The sequence below is a fragment of the Lathamus discolor genome, chromosome 1, assembly GCF_037157495.1.
Source record: "Lathamus discolor isolate bLatDis1 chromosome 1, bLatDis1.hap1, whole genome shotgun sequence".
NCBI lineage: Eukaryota > Metazoa > Chordata > Aves > Psittaciformes > Psittacidae > Lathamus > Lathamus discolor.
The window spans coordinates 85,583,824-85,604,721 of NC_088884.1; the positions used below are offsets into that span (position 1 = coordinate 85,583,824).

General features: G+C 38.5%; 1 protein-coding gene across 1 annotated transcript in view; it reads right to left on the bottom strand.

Moving 5' to 3' along the window:
• ETNK1 (ethanolamine kinase 1) overlaps positions 1 to 20,898 on the bottom strand; it is a 37,109-nt gene that overhangs the window by 13,820 nt on the left and 2,391 nt on the right. The window contains exons 2-4 of the mRNA XM_065684406.1: positions 7,453 to 7,712; positions 6,476 to 6,616; positions 4,822 to 4,964 (exon numbers count right to left, since the gene is read on the bottom strand). Of these exons, the coding sequence (XP_065540478.1) occupies positions 4,822 to 4,964; positions 6,476 to 6,616; positions 7,453 to 7,712 (544 nt within the window). The remainder of the gene's footprint in view (positions 1 to 4,821; positions 4,965 to 6,475; positions 6,617 to 7,452; positions 7,713 to 20,898) is intronic.

Below are 20,898 nucleotides of genomic sequence, written 5' to 3' on the forward strand. Positions count from 1 at the left end.
TACAAGCAAGTCAAAATATAAAGCCCAACCCTGGTCAATATTCTGCTACACTACTGATCTGCTGAACCCCCAAATATTTTATGTTGATTGTATTTACGGGGGTTTGGTTTTTTTCTTCCTCCCTCACACAAAATACAAACACAAGTAAAAGTCTATTTAAAAAATATCAACACAAGAAAAACTTCAATATTTCATGTGCAAATTTCATCCTGAACATACTTACGTGCTATTTTTAGGTACAGGTAACGTTTAAAATTTACTTCCAGATATAAATGATATTACATACAGGTGATGTGGTTACTAGGCACTCTCTATGGAGAAACAAATACTTGTGAAAAAGTGATAGGATAAGCCTTCTGTCAGTGCACAAGTAGCACAGTGCATGGCTCCACAAGGCAGTAACAGTGGCACGCCTAATCTGTAGCAGATGAAGAAAATCTGGCAAACTCATTTGACATGACAAAAGTTTAGTGAGAAGTCTTGCATTTCTACTGTTCTCTTTTAGACTTGTGCTACTGTGGAACTCAACCTTACATTTAATTTTTGCATGAAGGCTCAAAATAATAATAAAAAAAAAGCACAGTTCTACCTGTAACATAAAGCAAGCAAAAACTTTAAAGTTTGCTACTTTATAATATATAGTTTACTTCATAAAGGCATAATGCATACATGTCCCAGCTATCTTGTTTTACAAGCAGAAGCAGCTTCACGTTGCTTAAATATCCAGGGTATTAGAGGTAATCTTTAAGATTTAACACAGTTAAAAGATTAAACTGTGATTTAAGATACAAGATTTAACATTGAAAAGCCACTCGTAAAAGATATGGCTTAGATTAGTAGTTAAACAGCTAGCTTTTGTTTTGAGGTTTCTATGAAGTACACAGAACTTGTACATCCCACCGTATCACCAGAAGCACATAGACAAATAAGAAACACTATTCTAAGTGCATTTGTGTTTCACTGAAGTGAGACATGATTTAAAACTGAGCTCTACCGTCTCTCTGAAGAAACTACTGTTATTAGTAGGACTAGAGATAGCAAGAGTATTGAGTATTTCAAGTTGAAACACCTCCTTTTCTTCCAGAGGTCTCCTAAGTGTAGGCAACATGCAATGTGTAATCTACAAAAACCATGTAAAGATACAAAATGGAATACATGTGTCCCATATACCCAAAATTAGTTTTTTAAACAGATCAAGTAGCAGCCAATAGCACATCTGCTAGATGATCTCAGGAATCTGAAAGGTAAGAGAATAATGACACCTCCTGGCTGCTCTTCACTTTCAATGTTTAAACAAGATAAACACTTTCAGTGTGCAAGTCCTAGCTGTAGTTACCACAGCAGAATGACGTATCCTGAGTTCTCTCCCATCCTGTTCATCAGGTGAGCCACTGGGGCCCTAGAAAACAGCTTCAGTAAAGATAATAATCTATGCTATGAACATAAGTGAAAATTCACAAAGGTGTCACGTACCCAAAGAATAGTTTTAGGTCTAAATACCCACTTTAGCTTTGCAAAACAAAACAGGTTTTTAGATCAAAACCAGAAGCCTTAAACATACCTCAGTCTTCAGAAGCACTGAGCACCCACAGACTCCTACCAAAGATCATAGAAAACATTGGGTAGGCAGAGGGAATAAACATAACAAAACTAGCCATCTACCTTCATACTTAACTTCCTGGCAGGTGATTTTAATACATTCAAAAAGAGCACATGCATACACAAAAATTCTGACACTTGGTCTTACTGAATAGCAAATATTTGAATACTCTTAAAACAGCAGATATTTTTGGAAACTCTCAGGTCACACTGGAAAAAAACAACCCAAACTTTAAGAGCATCAGAACATACAGTCTATAAATAAGCAGTACCAAGCACCAAGCATATTTTGGCTATCTTGATGTCCAAATTGTAATTAAAACCAACACTAATCTCCAAATTATATCCTTCAAAGAGTAGATTACACTGATAATTATGAGTTAAGTAAAATAACACTTGCAAATTTTCATATCCTGAGTGACTGAAAACAGACATTAACAAAACAACAAGACACAGTTCTCAGCCACAGCATGAACAAATTGAAATCAGACGAGTGAAACTCCACTAAATGAAGCTAGCACTCAACATGCTATTCCAGTCCCATAAATAAAATTTAAGAGCCTGAGACTGATTCTTCTTAAAAACAGTATGTGGCACAACTATGATTTTTCTTTCAAGTCTGAAAACTTAAGACTAATTTAGTGCAGAGAACAAGTCTAAAGCAAAGCACTGGGACAAGCCATAATCATTCTAACTACATCATACAGGAGTGTTAGTATCTGTTGGTAGTCTGTAGCTTAATCACACACACCACCCCCTCAGTAAATGTTCAAATCAAGCATTCACAATGTGATAAATACAGTGTTTCTAAAACTAATAAATGAGTTATTTTGTTTGTGCTGGCTTCTGAAAAGCCAGATGAGCACTACCAGCTTTGCATGAACTTTACTGAGAAGAAAAAAGTAGTTAATCTTAAAAAAACCGTTTCTCTCTTTTAATTCCATTTTAGGGTCACCAAGGTCTTTTTAATACACAGAAGCCTTTGTAGATGGGAGAAAAAATTTAGCAAGAGTACAGCATCACCAAAGCTGTTAACTACCTTAATACAGTTTGATGCCATTCCTAATGAAGCACATCTTTAAAGATTCTATTTTGTGCTCTTGCAAAATTATTTGCATACAAATAAAAGCTTTTGCTCTGCTATACAGAATTCCAGCAATACATTTACAGCTTCTACTTCTAAAATTCATGCTCCGAGATTGATACTTTTTTTTTTGCTCTGTAACAAATACACTATTAAGAAACAGCTTTCAAATGAAAAATATTCTTTCTACATATGGCATTGAGGTTTGGTTACTATGAAAACAGTACCTGCTTGCACCCAGACTGCAGAAGTTTTACAACACAGTACACTTGCAACATTCAAACATAAGTTTGATATATTTCATATTTTCAAGTCCCCCCCCAAAATGTTTATAAGCAGCTTGAAGCCAAAGCAGTTTAAATACCTCCCTCCTCCCCACCCTGCCCCCAAACACTAAGCACTCACACACTTGTTATTGTAGGATTGCTCATAAGTGATGCACTGCTGGCATTGTGGTTTTTTTTCCTTCATTCTGTTTACAAAAAGAAAACCATATAGCATTTGTTTTTAAAGTAAGAACTTCAGGCTTACTGATCACAATACGAACCTTTTAAAGGAATTCCTCCTTTTTTTTTGCAGCATGGTTTTACTATGAAAAAATACTATAAAAAATTACATTTATCTCATTGGGTCTGTTCTGGAGTGCTAAAATTCAAGGTAGTTTCAGTACTGAAAAAAAAACACAGTAAAAAAGGCACAGAACAAACAAAAAAAAAATCCCAACCATTTTTGGTACTACAAAATCACAACTCCAATGTCTGCAAGACCACAAATTGATGGGTTGCCTTCCATGTTTCCCCTACCTATTTAAGCAGAACTATAACCCATCACTGAGACTAAGTAAACCCATTGAAGTTTGGTACTGAAGTCTCAGAATTTAAAATTTATGTTAATAGCATTGTATATGCTTGGTTTATGTTAATGCATTGTATATATAAACACATATGTATGCATACACCTATAAACTAGCGCTAAGAATTCCCTCCACAAGTGGTAACACAGAGGGAAACTTGTATTCAAACCACTGAGTTTATTTTCTCAATTCACATGCATTCAGTACTATTTGATGCAGAAACTGGTTATACATACACAGCCAGTTTTCACATTAGAAACAACTCCAGCATATTTGTATTGGTTTGTATTCAGAACTTAAGATGCATAAGCTTAAGATGTCAAAGACTAACAATGACTGATATAGAAAACTTCAGTTCCATTCAGTCATTTACTTCATGCACTTTGGTCTTCCATACCAACAATTTTCTTAAACTGTCACAAACTAATACGAAGCTACTAGAAGGAATGGCATCCCCACTTTAAAATCTTGATCTAATTTGTTAAATTTGTTGTACTCAGCTGAGCTCAAGTATTTGAAATAGGAGGAAAATTGTGCATTTTAACTGCACAATGGCCATCTTAGTATCACAAGTTTGCCTTTAATCAATTCATTTAGTAACCGAACCTCAAACCACTAAAAGAAATAAAACATGTTTATACAGAAATTTCATAAATTAAAATGAAGGCAATTTTTAATAACATGAATAATGAGTTATATTTATTAGAATAAAAACAGAAGTAATTTATCTTCGCCAAGACATGTATTGCCTATAACTGCTTAAATAAAGTACGTAATTACAAAAGGAATCTTCAAGATGCCTATGTTCCTTATGCAAAAAATAATGCTACGTTCAGTGACACAGTTTAAGTATCACTACTTTATTATGAAACTGTCTTCCCACAATCACAAACCAGAACAATACGTGTATTAGAGATAAGGTCTTCAGGCTATTTTCTATGCTGGTATGATTATTCTTTTTCTTCCTAAAAACACTACACAACTGGAATAAAATTAACATGAATATTATGTACTCTGAAGTCAAGTCAGACAGGCAGATTAGGTATTAATAAATTAATTCATTAAAGAAAAGGAATGCCAACACACTTCCTCTGTACAGAACATACAGATGAGAATTAGTTAATTAAGCATTTGCACAGATACCACTACCATTATATTGGGTATCAAAAGCTCAAGCCAATTTCATTTTAATAAGTCAGTAAAACAACACCACTGATGTAGCAAATACAACTACAGCATAAACAAAGAAAGACATTCACTACTTACTGTTTAGTTTAACACCTACCTCTTTTCTTGTTGTAAATAATATTCTTACACAACAGGTCATTGTGACAGAGTACCACTGGTGATCCCAAATTTGACAGTCTTTCCTTCATCCAGGCCATCTCTTCCTGAAGAACTTGAGGACTTGGAATGTCACTTAGAAACCTTTTCAGGTATAGGAAGTTTGAGACTTAGTATTTATCACAGTTGTTCTACACCAAGCATTTGTAATGAAATAACTTACCTGCAACAACAGTCTAGACGAAAATAGTTCAATATACCTTCTCTGAAAAAAAAGGCACTCTTGCGCCTGGCAGAACAGCAGTCAAATGATTATTTCCCCCTTCCTCCCGCCAAAAGCCCCAACTCTCTGAAAACTCTGTGCTGTAAACATGACAAAAAGTAAAGAGTACAACCTGAATACAATCCTGCGCATTTTAAAGGAGCAAAGATTAAAGGGGTTATGGCATGGATTTTATTAGCTTTTTTGCTCACATTACATTACTTCCTTCAACAAGAATACACAACAGGAAGTACTGTATGTATTTATACAGAGGAAATAAAACTTTCATTTTTAGTTCTAACCACAGAACTATTGGAATATGATCAAATAGCCATTTATCTTCTAGATTTTTCAATTAACTGAAGTTCTCAGTTTTCTTAAGAAAAAAAAACAAAAAACAAAAAAACCCACAACTTTGTTAGAGCATCCTTTATTTACAATGCAGAATTCAGCCAGAAGAGAAGCTGACATCAGATTTCACAAAGAATGTTTTTATGCTAGAATCTGCTTCCTGAGTGACATAAAGTCTAATGAAGTGTACAGACACTTCCATGTTGCAGATTTAGCTTAAACATTTGAGCTCGGCTCCCAGAGAAACACTTCTCTTCAAATCAAGCTTACAGCACAGAAATTTTATTTAGGTTAAACATGGCTCCTAGTTTTGCCATTCCTCTCATCCCAATCTTCCAGTGACTGACACTAGAACCCTTAGAAATAGTTAATTTTGTTAAGTTCCTAAGGAAAAGAAGTTAAAAGTTTTATTTACAACTCAAGAGTTACACTGGATACTAAAACCAAAATGCAATTAAACCCTAAAACTCAGGTGACAAAATTATTCACACTCCATGAGAGGATGCATCTAGAATGATGTTTTCCTTCTCTGGAACAGAGTCTGGGAAGTAAAAAAAGCCTTTCATTAACATAGCTTTTACATCACCATGTTCTGAACAAATTCTTAAACTAAACAAATACAGGATGGCTAAGAGGCACAGGTTGGAAGGAACAAGTAGTACTACTGCAGCTCCAGGAAACATGATTTTGGTATTTACCACAGAACACAGGTCTCAATTTGAGACTAATGGCTCTCAAATACTGTTGAGACAACTGACTGAAGTAGTGATTTGACATTGGCTCTTTAAAAAGAATAAAGAAAACTACCATCATTTAAGTGTCCAATCAAGCCAAGAGCTATCTGTATAGATACACAATATACAAATTAAAGACTCTCCTTATCTGACATAGGTATATAGCGACTTCAGTAGGAAAGAGTATGACAAAACTCAGAGTTAAGTGGTTTGCATTAGCACATAATGTTGTTAAATATTATTCTACCCCACACAAGAAAAGCACATAATACTCTACCCCTCAAGAAAGCACATAATAAAACACCTACCTTTTATTTACTTCCTCATCTGCAAATTCTGTGGGTATGAGAGAGAAATATTTCCCCATCTTCAGCCACAGATTAGATTTAGGGATCCATCCATTGTGGGCATGAATAGTATGGATTTTAGCAAGCTGTCTGGCAATGAGTCTAAAAAAAATAAAGTTCAGCTTACAGTATTTAATGTGCATCTGACAGTCTTTACTGTATTTTCCCCTATCAACAAGAGATAATAACTACAACATGTTTGACAAATTAAAAAAAAAAAAATTCATCAAGGGAATCCGAATAGCAGTACAGCTGTAGAGCAGCACTTATCAAGACTGGAAAGGTCATTGACAGCACACTACTTCAGAGAGGCACCGGAGTTCTGCTATAGTATATAGCATATATCACCTGTGCTTTCAGTTTATTCTAACTCACTTTTCTTTAAAAGTATTGACTCAAATTACCTGCCATCCTTAGGCAAATACATTTCAGCATGAATACTGAATACATGGAAACACTAAATAAATTGAATACATGCTAAAACTAAAATCTTAAGACATCGGCAACTTTCTGTTCACTGCTAATAGTTTAACAAATTGTATGGGAGACTATTTTGAATCTATTCAAAAAAGGAACATATTAGAGCTAGAAGTATTTGCCTTAGTGAAGTCCAGCCTCCTGCAACTCCACCATGTTAAATGATCTCCATAATGGTGATATGCAGGTATTAAATACAATAAGCAAACCTCTAATGAGCATGTAGTCTTCTGGGGAGGCAGTAAGGATCATTTGTTCAGCACTGAAATACCACAATAATTAAAATAGAGGACAGTGAGCTCTCAAGAGTGTGAAGCATCGATTTAATGCAGGCTTATATATTTTTTCCCTGCTTATTAGTAAAACTTGAGATCTTTAGACCTGACAGAACACCATAAATGTAGCACAGGACTTGAAAAATTAAATAATAATTAAATTTTTAAAAAAAACAGAAAGCTTACCTGAAAATATCTGGATTGCATACATGCTCTGGATCCAGTGCTTCACCCTGCATGAACTCGTAGCACAGGCCATTATTGAAAGTACAGTATAACTGAGGTGCACAGCCATGGGCCTGTAACACACGGAAACTCTTCACTTCCTCATCTCGATCTACTAACAGCTCGGTCTTATTTCCATAGATCCTAACTAGAACGACATCATCTGTTACGTCACCCACGTAGCAGCCGATTAATTTATTGGTGATTCCATCTGTGAACAGCTGAAAAGTAAAAATAATGCATAAGCAACTTAAATTGCATCTGTATATTCAATGTGCAGGAAAGGAATGCAGCATTGTTCCTTTGTTCACATAACAAGTGTTTACTAGGTTGAGTATTAACAAAAGAAATCTTTACAATACATAAATATAGTGAAGAAAATTGCAAGGATTTTTACCATGCCTGGTTAGGCACACAGTACAGCACATGAAAAGAGGAAGACAAAAAAAAAAACCATGCTGCAGTGAACTACAGAAATACTACATATAAGAGGCCATAACTGAAAGTTTAGTATTGTGAAATGAATTTCTACATAACTGCGCTGATGGATTAAAATAGCTGTAAATCAAAGCCCCAACAAACCAGTATGAGAAGTCAAATGTAGGCGCACAAAATAAAAACTAATTTTGATGCACTTCGGAATTTCAGTGTTTGCTGATCAGTGCACAACTAGTAAAAGATACTCCTGGAGTTCTAAACTACTCACTTCTTTTAAAAAGCAAGACTCAGGTCAGAAACAGTTCCAAGTTTGGTGGTTATCTTCCAACTAGCCCTGAGGTACTGATTGAGAACAATTCAACATTTGTTCAGTATCTTTGTCGGTGACATGGACAGTGGGATTGAATGTGCCCTCAACAAGTTTGCCGATGACACCAAGCTGTGTGGCTTGGTTGATACCATGGAGGGAAGGAATGCCATCCAGACAGACCTTGACACACTTGTAAGGTGACCTGATGCCAACCTTACGAAGTTTAACCATGCCAATTTCAAGGTCCTACACCTGGGTCAGGACAATGCCAATCACACCTACAGGCTGGGCAGAGAAGAGATTGAGAGCAACCCTGCAGAGAAGGACTTGAGGGTGTTGGTGTTGTGGTTTAAACCCAATCACAAAGCTCGTTCACTCACTCCCCCCCCTTCTTGCCCTCCCCCTACTTCCAGAGGGATGGAGAGGAGAATCGAAAAGAATGCAACTCCCACGGGCTGAGATAAGAACAGTTTAGTAACTAAGGTATAACACAAATCACTACTGCTACCACCAATAATAATAATGATAAAGGAAAGAACAAGAGGAAAGAATACACCACCTCACAACCAGCTGACCAATAACTCGCCCCACTACCCCCAGCCGAGCACAGACCGATACCTCGTCCAACCCTGCAGTCCCCTAGCCCTTCCGGGTAGCTCCCAGTTACATCCTGGGCATGACATGCTGTGGTATGGAATACCTCTTTGGTCAGTTTGGGTCAGGTGCCCTGTCTCTTCTTCCTCCCAGCCTCCCTTCCTCCCTGGCAGAGCATGAGGCTCAGAAAGTGCTTGGCCAGACCAAACATTTGAGTTACCAGCTCTGTTCACAGGCCTAAAGTCAAAACACAGTGCTGCACCAGCTACTAAGGAGAAAAATAACTGCTACTGCTGAACCCAGAACAGTCGGTCAATGAGAAAATGAACATGAGCCAGCAGTGTGCACTCACAGCACAGAAAGCCAACCATATCCTGGGCTGCATCAAAAGGAGCATGACCACCACCGTCAAAGGAGGTGATCCTGCCCCTCTATTCTGCTCTCGTGAGACCTCACCTGGAGTGTTGTGTGCAGTTCTGGTGTCCTCAACATAAAAAGGACATGGAACTGTTGGAACAAGTCCAGAGGAGGGCCATGAGGATGATCAAGGGGCTGGAGCACCTCCTGTATGAAGACAGGCTGAGAAAGTTGGGGCTGTTCAGCCTGGAGAAGAGACCACACAGTAGCCTTCCAGTATGTGAAAGGGGTCTACAAAGATGCTGCAGAGGGACTCTTCATTAGGTGATAATTCATAGTGATAGGACAAGGGGTAATGGGTTAAAACTTAAACAGGGAAAGTTTATATATAAGGAAGAAGTTCTTTACTGTGGGGGTGGTAAGGTGCTAGAATGGGTGCCCAAGGAAGCTGTGAATGCTCAATCCCTGGCCATGTGCAAGGACAGCCTGGACAGAGCCTTGGGTGGCATGGTTTAGTGTAAGGTGTCCCTGCCCATGACAGGCGGGGTTAGAACTAGATGATCTTAAGGTCATTTCCAACCCTAACTAGTCTATGATTCTGTAATTCCTAAAGTTACCCTGGCTTCTCTACAATTTTGAGAAAGTACTTAAAATTAAAGACTTAAGCCTTCAGCCTCAAGCACCATACCAAATTTAAAAGCATTTGATAAGACCTGCCATCCTCACATTGTACTTCATAACTAGTACATACCATTTAAAAGATTGAAAAGGCATTTTAAGTCCGTATCATTAAGACGTACATAAATAAAATTTTAAAACCCCTGCGATTTACTTGACTTTGACCAGTCTCGCCATTGATGCCTGAACATACTGAAGATGAAGCAACTAACTTTCTACAGAATAGAGCATTATGCTTATATCTAATTACAACCTACTCACTGCTTTTCAAAAAATGATGGAGGTATGAATATTGCAAGGTCCCAGCTAGGAAAAGGGGAGAGCAGACCAAAAAATACCCCATTCCTTGACTGCTGCTAGTCCTCTTACACATAAGGCCTAAAATAAGTCACTATACAGGCTGAACTCCTGGCAATTCTACCAAACATCAGGCTAGATCCTGAGTTACTGGGCTTCATGCATGTAGTTGCATGCAGGCATTTGAAATTCCACTTGATGCCTGCAAGGGTAACACAGCAGTTCTTAATTTCAAACTACAATCCAGGACAGCTGTACAGCTCAGAAAACATATGTTTGGCACTTAAAAACTCTCTGCTCTCTGTCAACTCAGACCAAACTAAAGAACTTGCTAGCTGAGCAGTACCCATACTAATGCTAGCTATTAGGCAAGTAACTGAATGACAAGCCATTAAGAACCTCAGGTGAGAAGCTTTGCAAGCAACAATTACCAATGTTTGCGTAACTCCTGAACATTCTCCTGCAGTCTTAAACATAAAAAGTAAACAACTTAAAGCTGAGGTTCTCACAGCAATTGTAATTATATTCAATTTTTCTTTATTGTTTACAGTTATGCCTCTTCTACTCCATTTCTCCCAAAACCCTAATAAAACTTAATTAAAAAAAGATTAAACTTTCCCACAATGCACAAAACCTCCTTTCAGGACCTTGCCTTACAACAACCAAGAAGTAGCTTTAAGTTGGTTAACATACAGTTAAGACATACACAATTTTCCCTTGGGTGGATATCCCTCAAGCTTAACTTACCACCATTCCTTAGGAAATGCTTTAATTAAAACTACATGACAACAGCAGCCAACTTCTCTACAGGTATCACTCCTTAGAACCTTGGACAACTTGGGTGTTTGTTTGGGGTCTTTTGTTTTTTCTTGTTGTTGGGTGGGGTGGGGTGGTGTTTCTGTTTTGTTTTCTTTAAAAGCAAAACATAATTCAGAAATGTTTACTCCTCCTAAAGTAGAGTTTATTTTTAAAAGCAAAGTACTATCACTCAAACAGAAGTACCAGCTTATCTGTAAGACCCAGAGGTTTATAAAGAAATCAAGCACTAGAAGCAATTTTAACTCCTAAAGAAAAAATTCAGAAGCTGGCTCAAGTCTCCCCACTTAGGAAAAGACTTTCAGAGCAGAAGACGTTATGTTTTAGCTATTGTATCTTGCTCTTCTCAGTACCCATATGTGATGACTTAAAAACCTCATCAAAAAATGCAGAAAAGGACTAGGGAACATTTAGTTGTCATCACAAATTACAGCTCAAGTTCCTGAGGAAAGATAAAGAATAGCAGAGAATATGAATGTCCTCCATTTTCTTAAATGGTTATGAAAATGCAATCTTGTAGAGACAGGCTCAGCATATCAGGTCACTTTCATCTACACAGGGTAACCATAAACTCAAATAAACCTACTTACTAAGCCTCCTTGATTGACTCAAAATTAAGACTTCATAATTTATGGACACATTTATTACTAGCTATTATTCTAATAACCCAGAATAAGAGACAAGTAACGAAGACTCTTGTCTAAACGATTTTTATAGGAACTGTTACGATGCTAATTAGTGCAAGTAAGAATACTGTATCATAGAATCATAGAATAGTTAGGGTTGGAAAGAACCTCAAGATCATCTAGTTCCAACCCCCCTGCCATAGGCAGGGACACCTCACACTAAACCATACTACCCAAGGCTTCGTCCAACCTGGCCTTAAACACTGCCAGGGATGGAGCATTCACAACTTCCCTGGGCAACCCATTCCAGTGCCTCACCACCCTAACAGGAAAGAATTTCTTCCTTATATCCAATCTAAACTTCCCCTGTTTAAGTTTTAACCCATTACCCCTTGTCCTACCTCTACAGTCCCTGATGAAGAGTCCCTCCCCAGCATCGCTATAGGCCCCCTTCAGGTAGTGGAAGGCTGCTATGAGGTCTCCATGCAGCCTTCTCTTCTCCAGGCTGAAGAGCCCCAACTTTCTTAGCCTATCTTCATACAGGAGGTGCCTCCGGCCCCTTGATCGTCCTCGTGGCCCTCCTTTGGACTTGTTCCAACAGTTCCATGTCCTTTTTATGTTGAGGACACCAGAACTGCACACAATACTCCAGGTGAGGTCTCACAAGAGCAGAGTAGAGGGGCAGGATCACCTCCTTCGACCTGCTGATCAAGCTCCTTTTGATGCAGCCCAGGATACGGTTGGCTTTCTGGGCTGCGAGCACATACTGCCGGCTCATGTTCATTTTCTCATCGACCAACACCCCCAAGTCCTTCTCTGCAGGGCTGCTCTGAATCTCTGCTCAACCCATAGCTGTGCCTGGCATTGTCCTGACCCAGGTGTAGGACCTTGAAATTGGCATGGTTGAACTTCATAAGGTTGGCATCAGCCCACTTCACAAGTGTGTCAAGGTCCCTCTGGATGGCATCCCTTCCCTCCAGCATATCAACTGGACCACACAGCTTGGTGTCATTGGCAAACTTGCTGAGGGCGCACTCAATCCCACTGTCCATGTCACCGACAAAGATGCTGAAAAAGACTGGTCCCAACACCAATCCCTGAGGGACACCACTCGTTACTGGTCTCCAGCCGGACATTGAGCCATTGACCACAACTCTTTGTGTGCGGCCATCCAGCCAGTTCTTTATCCACCGAGTGGTCCATCCATCAAATTGATATCTCTCCAATTTAGAGACAAGGATGTTGTGTGGGACAGTGTCAAACGCTTTGCACAAGTCCAGGTAGATGACATCCACTCCTCTACCCCTGTCCCATCAGTTCTGTAGCCCCATCATAGAAGGCCACCAAATTGGTCAGGCAGGATTTCCCCTTAGTGAAGCCATGCTGGCTGTCACCAAGCACCTTGTTGTTTTTCATGTGCCTTAGCATGCCATCCAGGAGAATGTGCTCCAAGATTTTACCAGGCACAGAGGTAAGACTGACTGGTCTGTAATTCCCCGGGTCTTCCATTTTCCCCTTCTTGAAAATGGGGGTTATATTTCCCTTTTTCCAGTCATCGGGAACTTCACCTGACTGCCATGATTTTTCAAATATGATGGCCAGTGGCTTAGCAACTTCATTCGCCAGCTCCTTCAAGACCCACGGATGGATTTCATCAGGTCCCATGGACTGGTGTACATTCAGGTTTTTAAGAAGGTCTCCAACTAGATCCTCTCCTACAGTGGGCCCAAGGTCTTCATTCTCACAGTCCCTTCGTCTACCTTCCAAGATTTGGTTGGTATGGTCAGCATTTGCCAGTGAAGACCAAGGCAAAGAAGTCATTCAGAACCTCAGGTATCATTTAGCACACTATCCTATTTCTTTTGCTTAACATTTATCAGAGATGTTTTAAGTTTTCTCCGTGTACATAAGCATACTGCTGCAGCAATGCACATGCTCTATCAAGAGAGGGATGATGTGCTTCAGTAGTGTTAACTTAATTTGAACAGACAGTACTTAAACGCTTTTCAAGTATGACCTACAAATTACACCTTTATGGTACAATGTATTCATTTATAACCTTTCCCCTTATAAGTGCATTGTTATTTAGATCACAAGGGATCTCCTGTAAATCATCTAGCTCATCCTCTTCCCAAGAAAGGACAAGCAAAACCAGTCGCCCAGGACTGTGTCCAGCATGTCCAGGAATTCCAGAGACTCTACAGGCTTCCTGGGCAACCTGCACCAGCATTTGACCACTCCCACAGTGAAAAAAACTGGTTTCTTACATTCAAATGGAACTTCAGATGCATTTTATTCCACACCCAGAAACTTGTCTGTCACTGGATACTGAGAAGAGTCTGACTCCCTATTCTTCATTCCCTCACATCAGTTATTTATATATATGAATATCCCTGCAAGTCCCCTTTGCTCCAGGGGAAACAGTCCCACCCTCTCCTCATAGGAAAGATGCTCTTCATGGCCCTTTGCTGGACATGCTCCAATAAGTCTGCTTATTTCTCACACCAGGGAGCCAAGAACACAACACAGCACTTTAATGTGGCAAAACAATGTGGAAGTACTGGTTCTTACATATTTCAGCATAAAAACAGAATTAACTCATTAAAAATTTTAAAGAGCGTTTTGTAGAAGTGATTTATGTTGAGCTGTCAATGAAGTTACAAAGTATCTTGTCTGCCATACTTAAAGGAAAACTGGTATGTAGCACTAGAAAAACCTCTTATCCTGTTGTCGCAGCGCCAAAAGTGAAATCTCTCTTGAATTAAGGAGGATCAAAACTACTACGTGATTTTGAAAAAAAGAAAAAATTCTATTGCCTTTCAAAGGGCAAAGGCAACAAACGAAAGCAATAATTTCAAACACACAAGAGGACTATTTTAAATCACTGGAACTTGTGCTAACTACCATTTTCTAATTATAAAACAATCACCTAATAAAGCTTGCTTTTCCCACCATAGAAAATAGTATTATGAAAAAGACAAAGCTCTAAGGTCATCAGAAACAGTGATGCTACCAAAAAAAACCCCAAACCCCAATCCAGACATTAAGTGGTGCTGATGTAAAGAAATACTAAGAATTTGACTTGTTTATGCTGTTAAACTTCTGGCCACTATACAACTTCTGTCATACTGCACAGGTCTATTATCCCTTTGAAACAAATCTCATTAGTGTTAATAAAAAGAAATCCACAACAAGGAAATTGGATTCCCTCAACTGATAATTTAGGAACTCTACTTATTAGCATCTATTTGTAACATGCTGCTATAAGTAATTATTTACACCCAGGAGTATTTTAGTTACTGCTTTTTAAAAAGGCAGAAGAGTTAGCTTACTTTTCTAAAAGCATTACTCAGAGTACACAATTTCCATATTCCATCATGAGAAAACATCCAATGTTTTCTACCACTAAAAGAACATAATACTTTGTCCTACTCAGAATGCTTTAACCATAGCATTTAAAAAAATCAGCTCAGAATGCCTTGCCTGAAACGTAGCTTGAGATGCAGCAGAGCAAAACATGAGGTCTGTAGTAAAAGCACCAGTTGAGCAGCATAGAGAATGGACTCAGATGACATAGATAAGATAATCAGTAAACTCTGAAGGCCACATGGAAAAAGATGGAAGAATCTACAAAATGTTATGAATAGGAGGTAGAAAATTCTGGATATAAATTAAACAACATAGCCAACAGAAGCCAAGAACACGATGCAACACAAAAAATCCTGAAGCAAGATTCTGGCACCCTCATAATCTGTAAGAACTTAATTATTGTGTTGCATATTTAGCACATTATAATACGTACTTTCAGGTTAGGTGATGCAAAAGCTTAAACTAAATTCTGAGAACGTCTGAAAATGATATTTATACAGGCTCACAGTCTAGTCAGATCTACCTGAAAGTTAAGGCTTTCTAGCTCTTGGGAACAAACTAACTGTTTACTGAACTGCAGGCTTAAATCAAGAAAGCTAGAAATAAACTTGAGTCATCTAAATGCAGTCTTAGAAAGCAGCACATGGTAGAAACAAGACAGGCCAAGTGAATCCAGGAAAAGCAGAGAAAACTCAGCCAGAACATGAAGCATCTTTGAGACAGAATTTACCCTAAAAGCACTCTTTTCATCAATGATCAGGTTATTAGATCCCTGAAAAGGGCATGTAATGGATATGTTACTATCTCATAAGCAAGTGGTTCAAGAAATGCTTGTATCTGACCCTACTGTTCCAAGTGTTCAAAAGAATGAGAAGAATGAGAACAAAATTACAACCACATGTAACAAGTACAAACAGGCAGAAGTGTCACAGGGCATATCCCACAAGAGATGTAAAACCAGCCAGATTTTTTTCTTCCAGGTTGTTACCACATCGATAGAACTACAGAAGGCAGTATTGTGCTGTTGTAGAAACAGAACAGGTATGTGAAGTTTCAGCATACATAAGTAAGTAGGAATAATGCCCAAATCTCCCCCCAAGTTTGCACATTAAGATTTCCAGAAAGAAATACACTTTAAATACACCCTTCTTTAATGCTCACAACATTTCCAGTTTGCACTGCAAGATTCAACTTCATTTTTTTCCCTGGAAAAATATAATCCATAACAGCACATCCACAAGTATACATCTCTCAAGAATTTAATTTCTTGACACAAAGCTAGTTATTTCTCCATTTCTTCTTTCTGCAGATATTCATAAAAAGAAGGCCTAAGTACAACTAGTAGAAAATGCCAGCCTTTGGTAAAATCTCATATTCAGCAACACTTAGAAGCAACATCACTCAAAGGTCTCCAGACTCCGGAAATATATCCTCTAGATCAGTACGCTGATCAGGTGAAAGCCATTGTCTACATGATCTTGGTGGTCAAGGTCAGATGATCACAAACAAAAACCATTTAGCATTAAAAGTACCAAAGCTAGCAGGGAGCCAACAAGTTAATGGCACCATTCTATGGCAAGTTTGGCCATGGGCTGAACTAGCAGCTACCTACTGAATTCTTGGGGGGCCCTGCCGTGACAGCAGCTTGGAGAAAGCAGCACCACCACTATCTATGCTATATAGTATTACTTCAACATGGTTTTGGCTACCAAATCATCAATTCTGGCATCTTCCTTCTTCAAGGAAGAACTCTGGGCAGCAGGGGTGGGAGGGGGGGGGGATGGGCTCCTACAGTGCAGGTTTCTTACTTTTTATTTTGGGTTTGGTTTCGTCTTTTTGTTTGGTTTTCAGGAGTTGGTTGGTTGGAGTTTTTTTGTTTGGCTGGTTTTGTTTGGGTTTTTTGTTTTGTCTCTTTGTTCTCCCTCCCCCCCCTTAAGATCTTGTCTGAAGTTTCACATCCTCCATATTCTCAATATAAATGTCATTTAACATGACATTCAAAAGCCTCTTAAAAAATGCTACAGTTGTCACCCCTTACAACCCTTACAGTTGTAAGGAGTGGTTGTGATCTAAATGCATGAAAAGAAAGCTTTCTTTAATGGCAGAAGAAAGTCTCAAATTATATATGTTTCATTTTGTTTCTGAAGAATATTCTTCTACCTGAAAACAGTAAACATCATCAGATAACTAGAAAAGACTTAAAAAGTTTTAGGTCTTTTACAGATTTTCTGATACTGATGAAAACAACTACAAATAAATCATGGAATAGTTGGGGTTTGAAAGGACCTCAAGATCATCTAGTTCTAACCCCACTGCTATGGGCAAGGATGCCTCACCCTAGACCATGTCGCCCAAGGCTCCGTCCAACCTGACCTTGAACACTGCCTGGGATGGAGCAATTTACCACTTCTTTGGGCAACCCATTCCCAGTGCCTGAACATCCTCACAGTAAGGAACTTCTTCCTTATATCTAACCTGAACTTTTCCTGTTTAAGTTTAAACCCATTACCCCTTGTCCTGTCACTACAGTCCCTGACTAAGAGTCCCTCTGCAGCATCCTTGTAGGCCCCCTTCAGATACTGGGAAGGCTGCTATGAGGTCTCCACACAGCCTTCTCTTCTCCAGGCTGAACAAGCTCAGCTCTCTCAGCCTGTCTCCAAAGAAGAGATGGTCCAGCCTCCTGACCATCTTTGTGACCTCCTTCGGACTTGCTCCAGCAGTTCCATGTCTTTCTTATGTTGGGGACACTAGAACTGCACACAGTACTCCAAGCGGGGTCTCACAAGAACAGAGTAGAGGGGCAGGATGACTTCCTTTGACCTGCTGGTCACACTCCTTTTGATGCAGCCCAGTATATTTAGATTTCTGGGCTGTGAACACACACTGCTGGTTCATGCTCAGTTCCTCATCAACCAGCATCCCAAAGTCCTTCTTCCAAATGTTGAAAGCTAATAGAAATGGAGTTGAACATGTTATTCTAAATCAAAGAACTGATTTGCTGCTCCTCCCCCTGAAAAACTTGAAATGGCCATGTAATGAGGAAACAGGAACTGGAACATCTTTGCTAGCTGCCTTCCTTTCCAATGTTAGAAGTCTACAACACAAGATACATGCCATTAAATAGTCAGATGCAAGCTGCGCCTAAGCAAATACCAGTTCTCTATAATAAGAACCAGTCACCAATGCAAACACCTATTTCATGCACAACTGGATTACCCCATGCACTGTGATGTGATATATCGATTACATAAAACATCACCAGATGTGCAGTTGCTGCCCCACCCACTGACAGCACAAAACCAGTCCTTTACAAGGGATTGAGATTACCAAGCTTCAACAGTAGTTTAATAAGAATGGAGAAACCAACCCACCCTTCAATGATATCTAACACTGCCTGCATTTCCCACCTCCTGTAACACTGCATTCAAGGCAGATCTCAAATTACATTTTATTTCTTTCACAACACATCAGCAATGCAGCTCATTCTGCAACTCTTTATCTTTTCTTATCCCTTCTTTCACTCACCACTTCTCCACTTAGATTTATTAGCTCCTCAGAAGGTTAGCCAGTGAACTGATGCCCTCCTCTTTACAGGCCTAACTACTTCCACAACTGCCTAGAGTGTGATGCCCTAAAAAACAGGTAAGCAATAAAAATATCTCTTTAAAAATTTAATGACACTGAGATACAAAAATAAAAAGTTAGTTTCCTTCCCAGAGACAAACATTTTCTGTTTCGACTCAATTATTTCAATGCTTCAAATCCCACTCTCAGTCTGTTTAAATAAACTATGAAATATTTTAACTAGTTCAGAAATCTGAACCTAATGAGTTTGTTACACAGAAAATACCAGGATCAACACAAGCAAAGGAATTACAGCAGCAGCTAGAAAATACTGCCTGAGGAAAAGCTAGTTAGTGCAAGTCAGGAAGAAAAAGCAAAAAGAGAAAAAAAAGCTAAAAAAAGTAACCTGGTATATATAGAGAAAAAAAGGGGGGGGGGGAAGGAAGGTGTTTTGATGGTGAAAGTACAATTCTTTGTAAGCATGGCCCTGTCTCGTACCTTCACATTTCATAGCTACAAAAACAAATTTTTGCAAAGAATTATAAAAATGCTACAGTACTAAAGTCATGCAAAGTGTTGATAAATGCGAAGACCTACATCTTGCCAACAAAGACAGTACCACAAAGCAAGCAAGGTCCAATTATTTCAGAGAATAAAAGCCCAAACTTAATTACATTTATCTGGAGATAAAAGTAGCTTGCAGGATTCAGAAAAGTCTTATTAAAGGAATTTACCTCTTTGCAGACTTCTCCCAGTTTGGGCCAGGACAAGAGCACTGTTTGCTAGCATATCATTTTTACCACTTTGTATCTCTGATATATCTCTGCTGGTCTAACCAAATAATGGTTTAAATGAAAACTGTTAATATTAAGCCTTTTTACCAATGAAAACAAGCAGCCTTTATTCTCAATAAGAACTTAGAATAAATGTTAGAAATTACTTCAAAATGGAAAAAAATACAGAGTGTTTTTTTCCTGCACCATAACATTACATTGCAAAAAGGATATTATGTATTAACTTACTAAATCCTTCATTATGACCAGACCTACCAGATGTAAAATAGGTCATGGAATAAAAGATCCCTGAATCCACACTTGCTGAAATGGTAACTAAGCTTCCTATACTGTAAGCAAATACAGATCCTCCTTCCAAAACACACCTCCAGAAGAAAAACAAAGTTCTTAAGGTGGGCAACAAATCAAATTGCAACAAATTCCAAACTGTGATTGTATTTTTTTTCCATCAGGAGGGTGATACAACCTCTTCAAGACAACAAAGAGTTTAAACAATTACATCTTTATATTTGATTATATAAAGAATTGTCCAGAATATAAAAATTGGCATGCCCACTGTCACAATTCAGCCCACTTCTGGATTTAGCAAGCAGTGAGCTCTTCAGCAGAAGACTGGGAGAAAGGCCTCTAGAAATTCCTTCCAACCTGAATAACTCTACAATTTTATTACTAAAACCAGAATCAAAAGTGACTACTAGAAAAAAAAAATAGTTTTAATGATATTGCTTTGTACTACTGTAAAGCAGAGCAGGCAAACCTCAAGAACTTAAGACTTAGAAAATATAACGCCCTATAAACATAAGGTATAACACCCTACAAAACATAACAGTCCTACTTAGCTCTTAGCACCTCCTCAGACGACAAATGCACAAAATATCTACATGAAGATCAGTATTCAGACATGAAAACTTTGTTTTCCCTTACCAGTGTACGATAACTTGAATATTTGTACTGTACTGTAGAGATAACATTCACCTACAGCTTCAGACAGAGGAGATTAAGTAGAGCTGCTTGTGATCCAGCAAGTAACTGGCAATGCTTACAGATGGTATAGACTTCCTGATAAATAATGCAATGAAAATAACAGTGATACATTTATGTTCTATGCTAGCTCTATGCTATGATGCGAATAATTTAAAATGCAGAAATATATTCATGACTTCAGATACTTCTCTTACAGAAAGCAAGGAGTAAGTACTAAAATTTTTGAACTATGCTGTTACAGAACTGTTTAGCTGACTAAGCAATTTGACACACAACAGTAAACTTTTACAAGAGAAGTTAATTAACTTTTTAAAGTCAAACTCTGGACTCTTCAACTTCTTACTAATTGTTTTGACCCAAGAAGCACCAAGTGCAAAGGTAGCTAACAGCAGAGTTCAACAGAGGAAGTAGTAGTTAGTTCCACCTATCAATGTTCTTTGTTTACTTTGCTGTGATGCTGCTGTTTCAGATTAGTCAAGCATATTTTCCATGCAATAAATGATTTTCACTTTCATCTCCCCCTAAACAGATGCCTCTCCAGTATGGGGACTCCAAGGCCAACCTTCTGTTCACTCCCTCC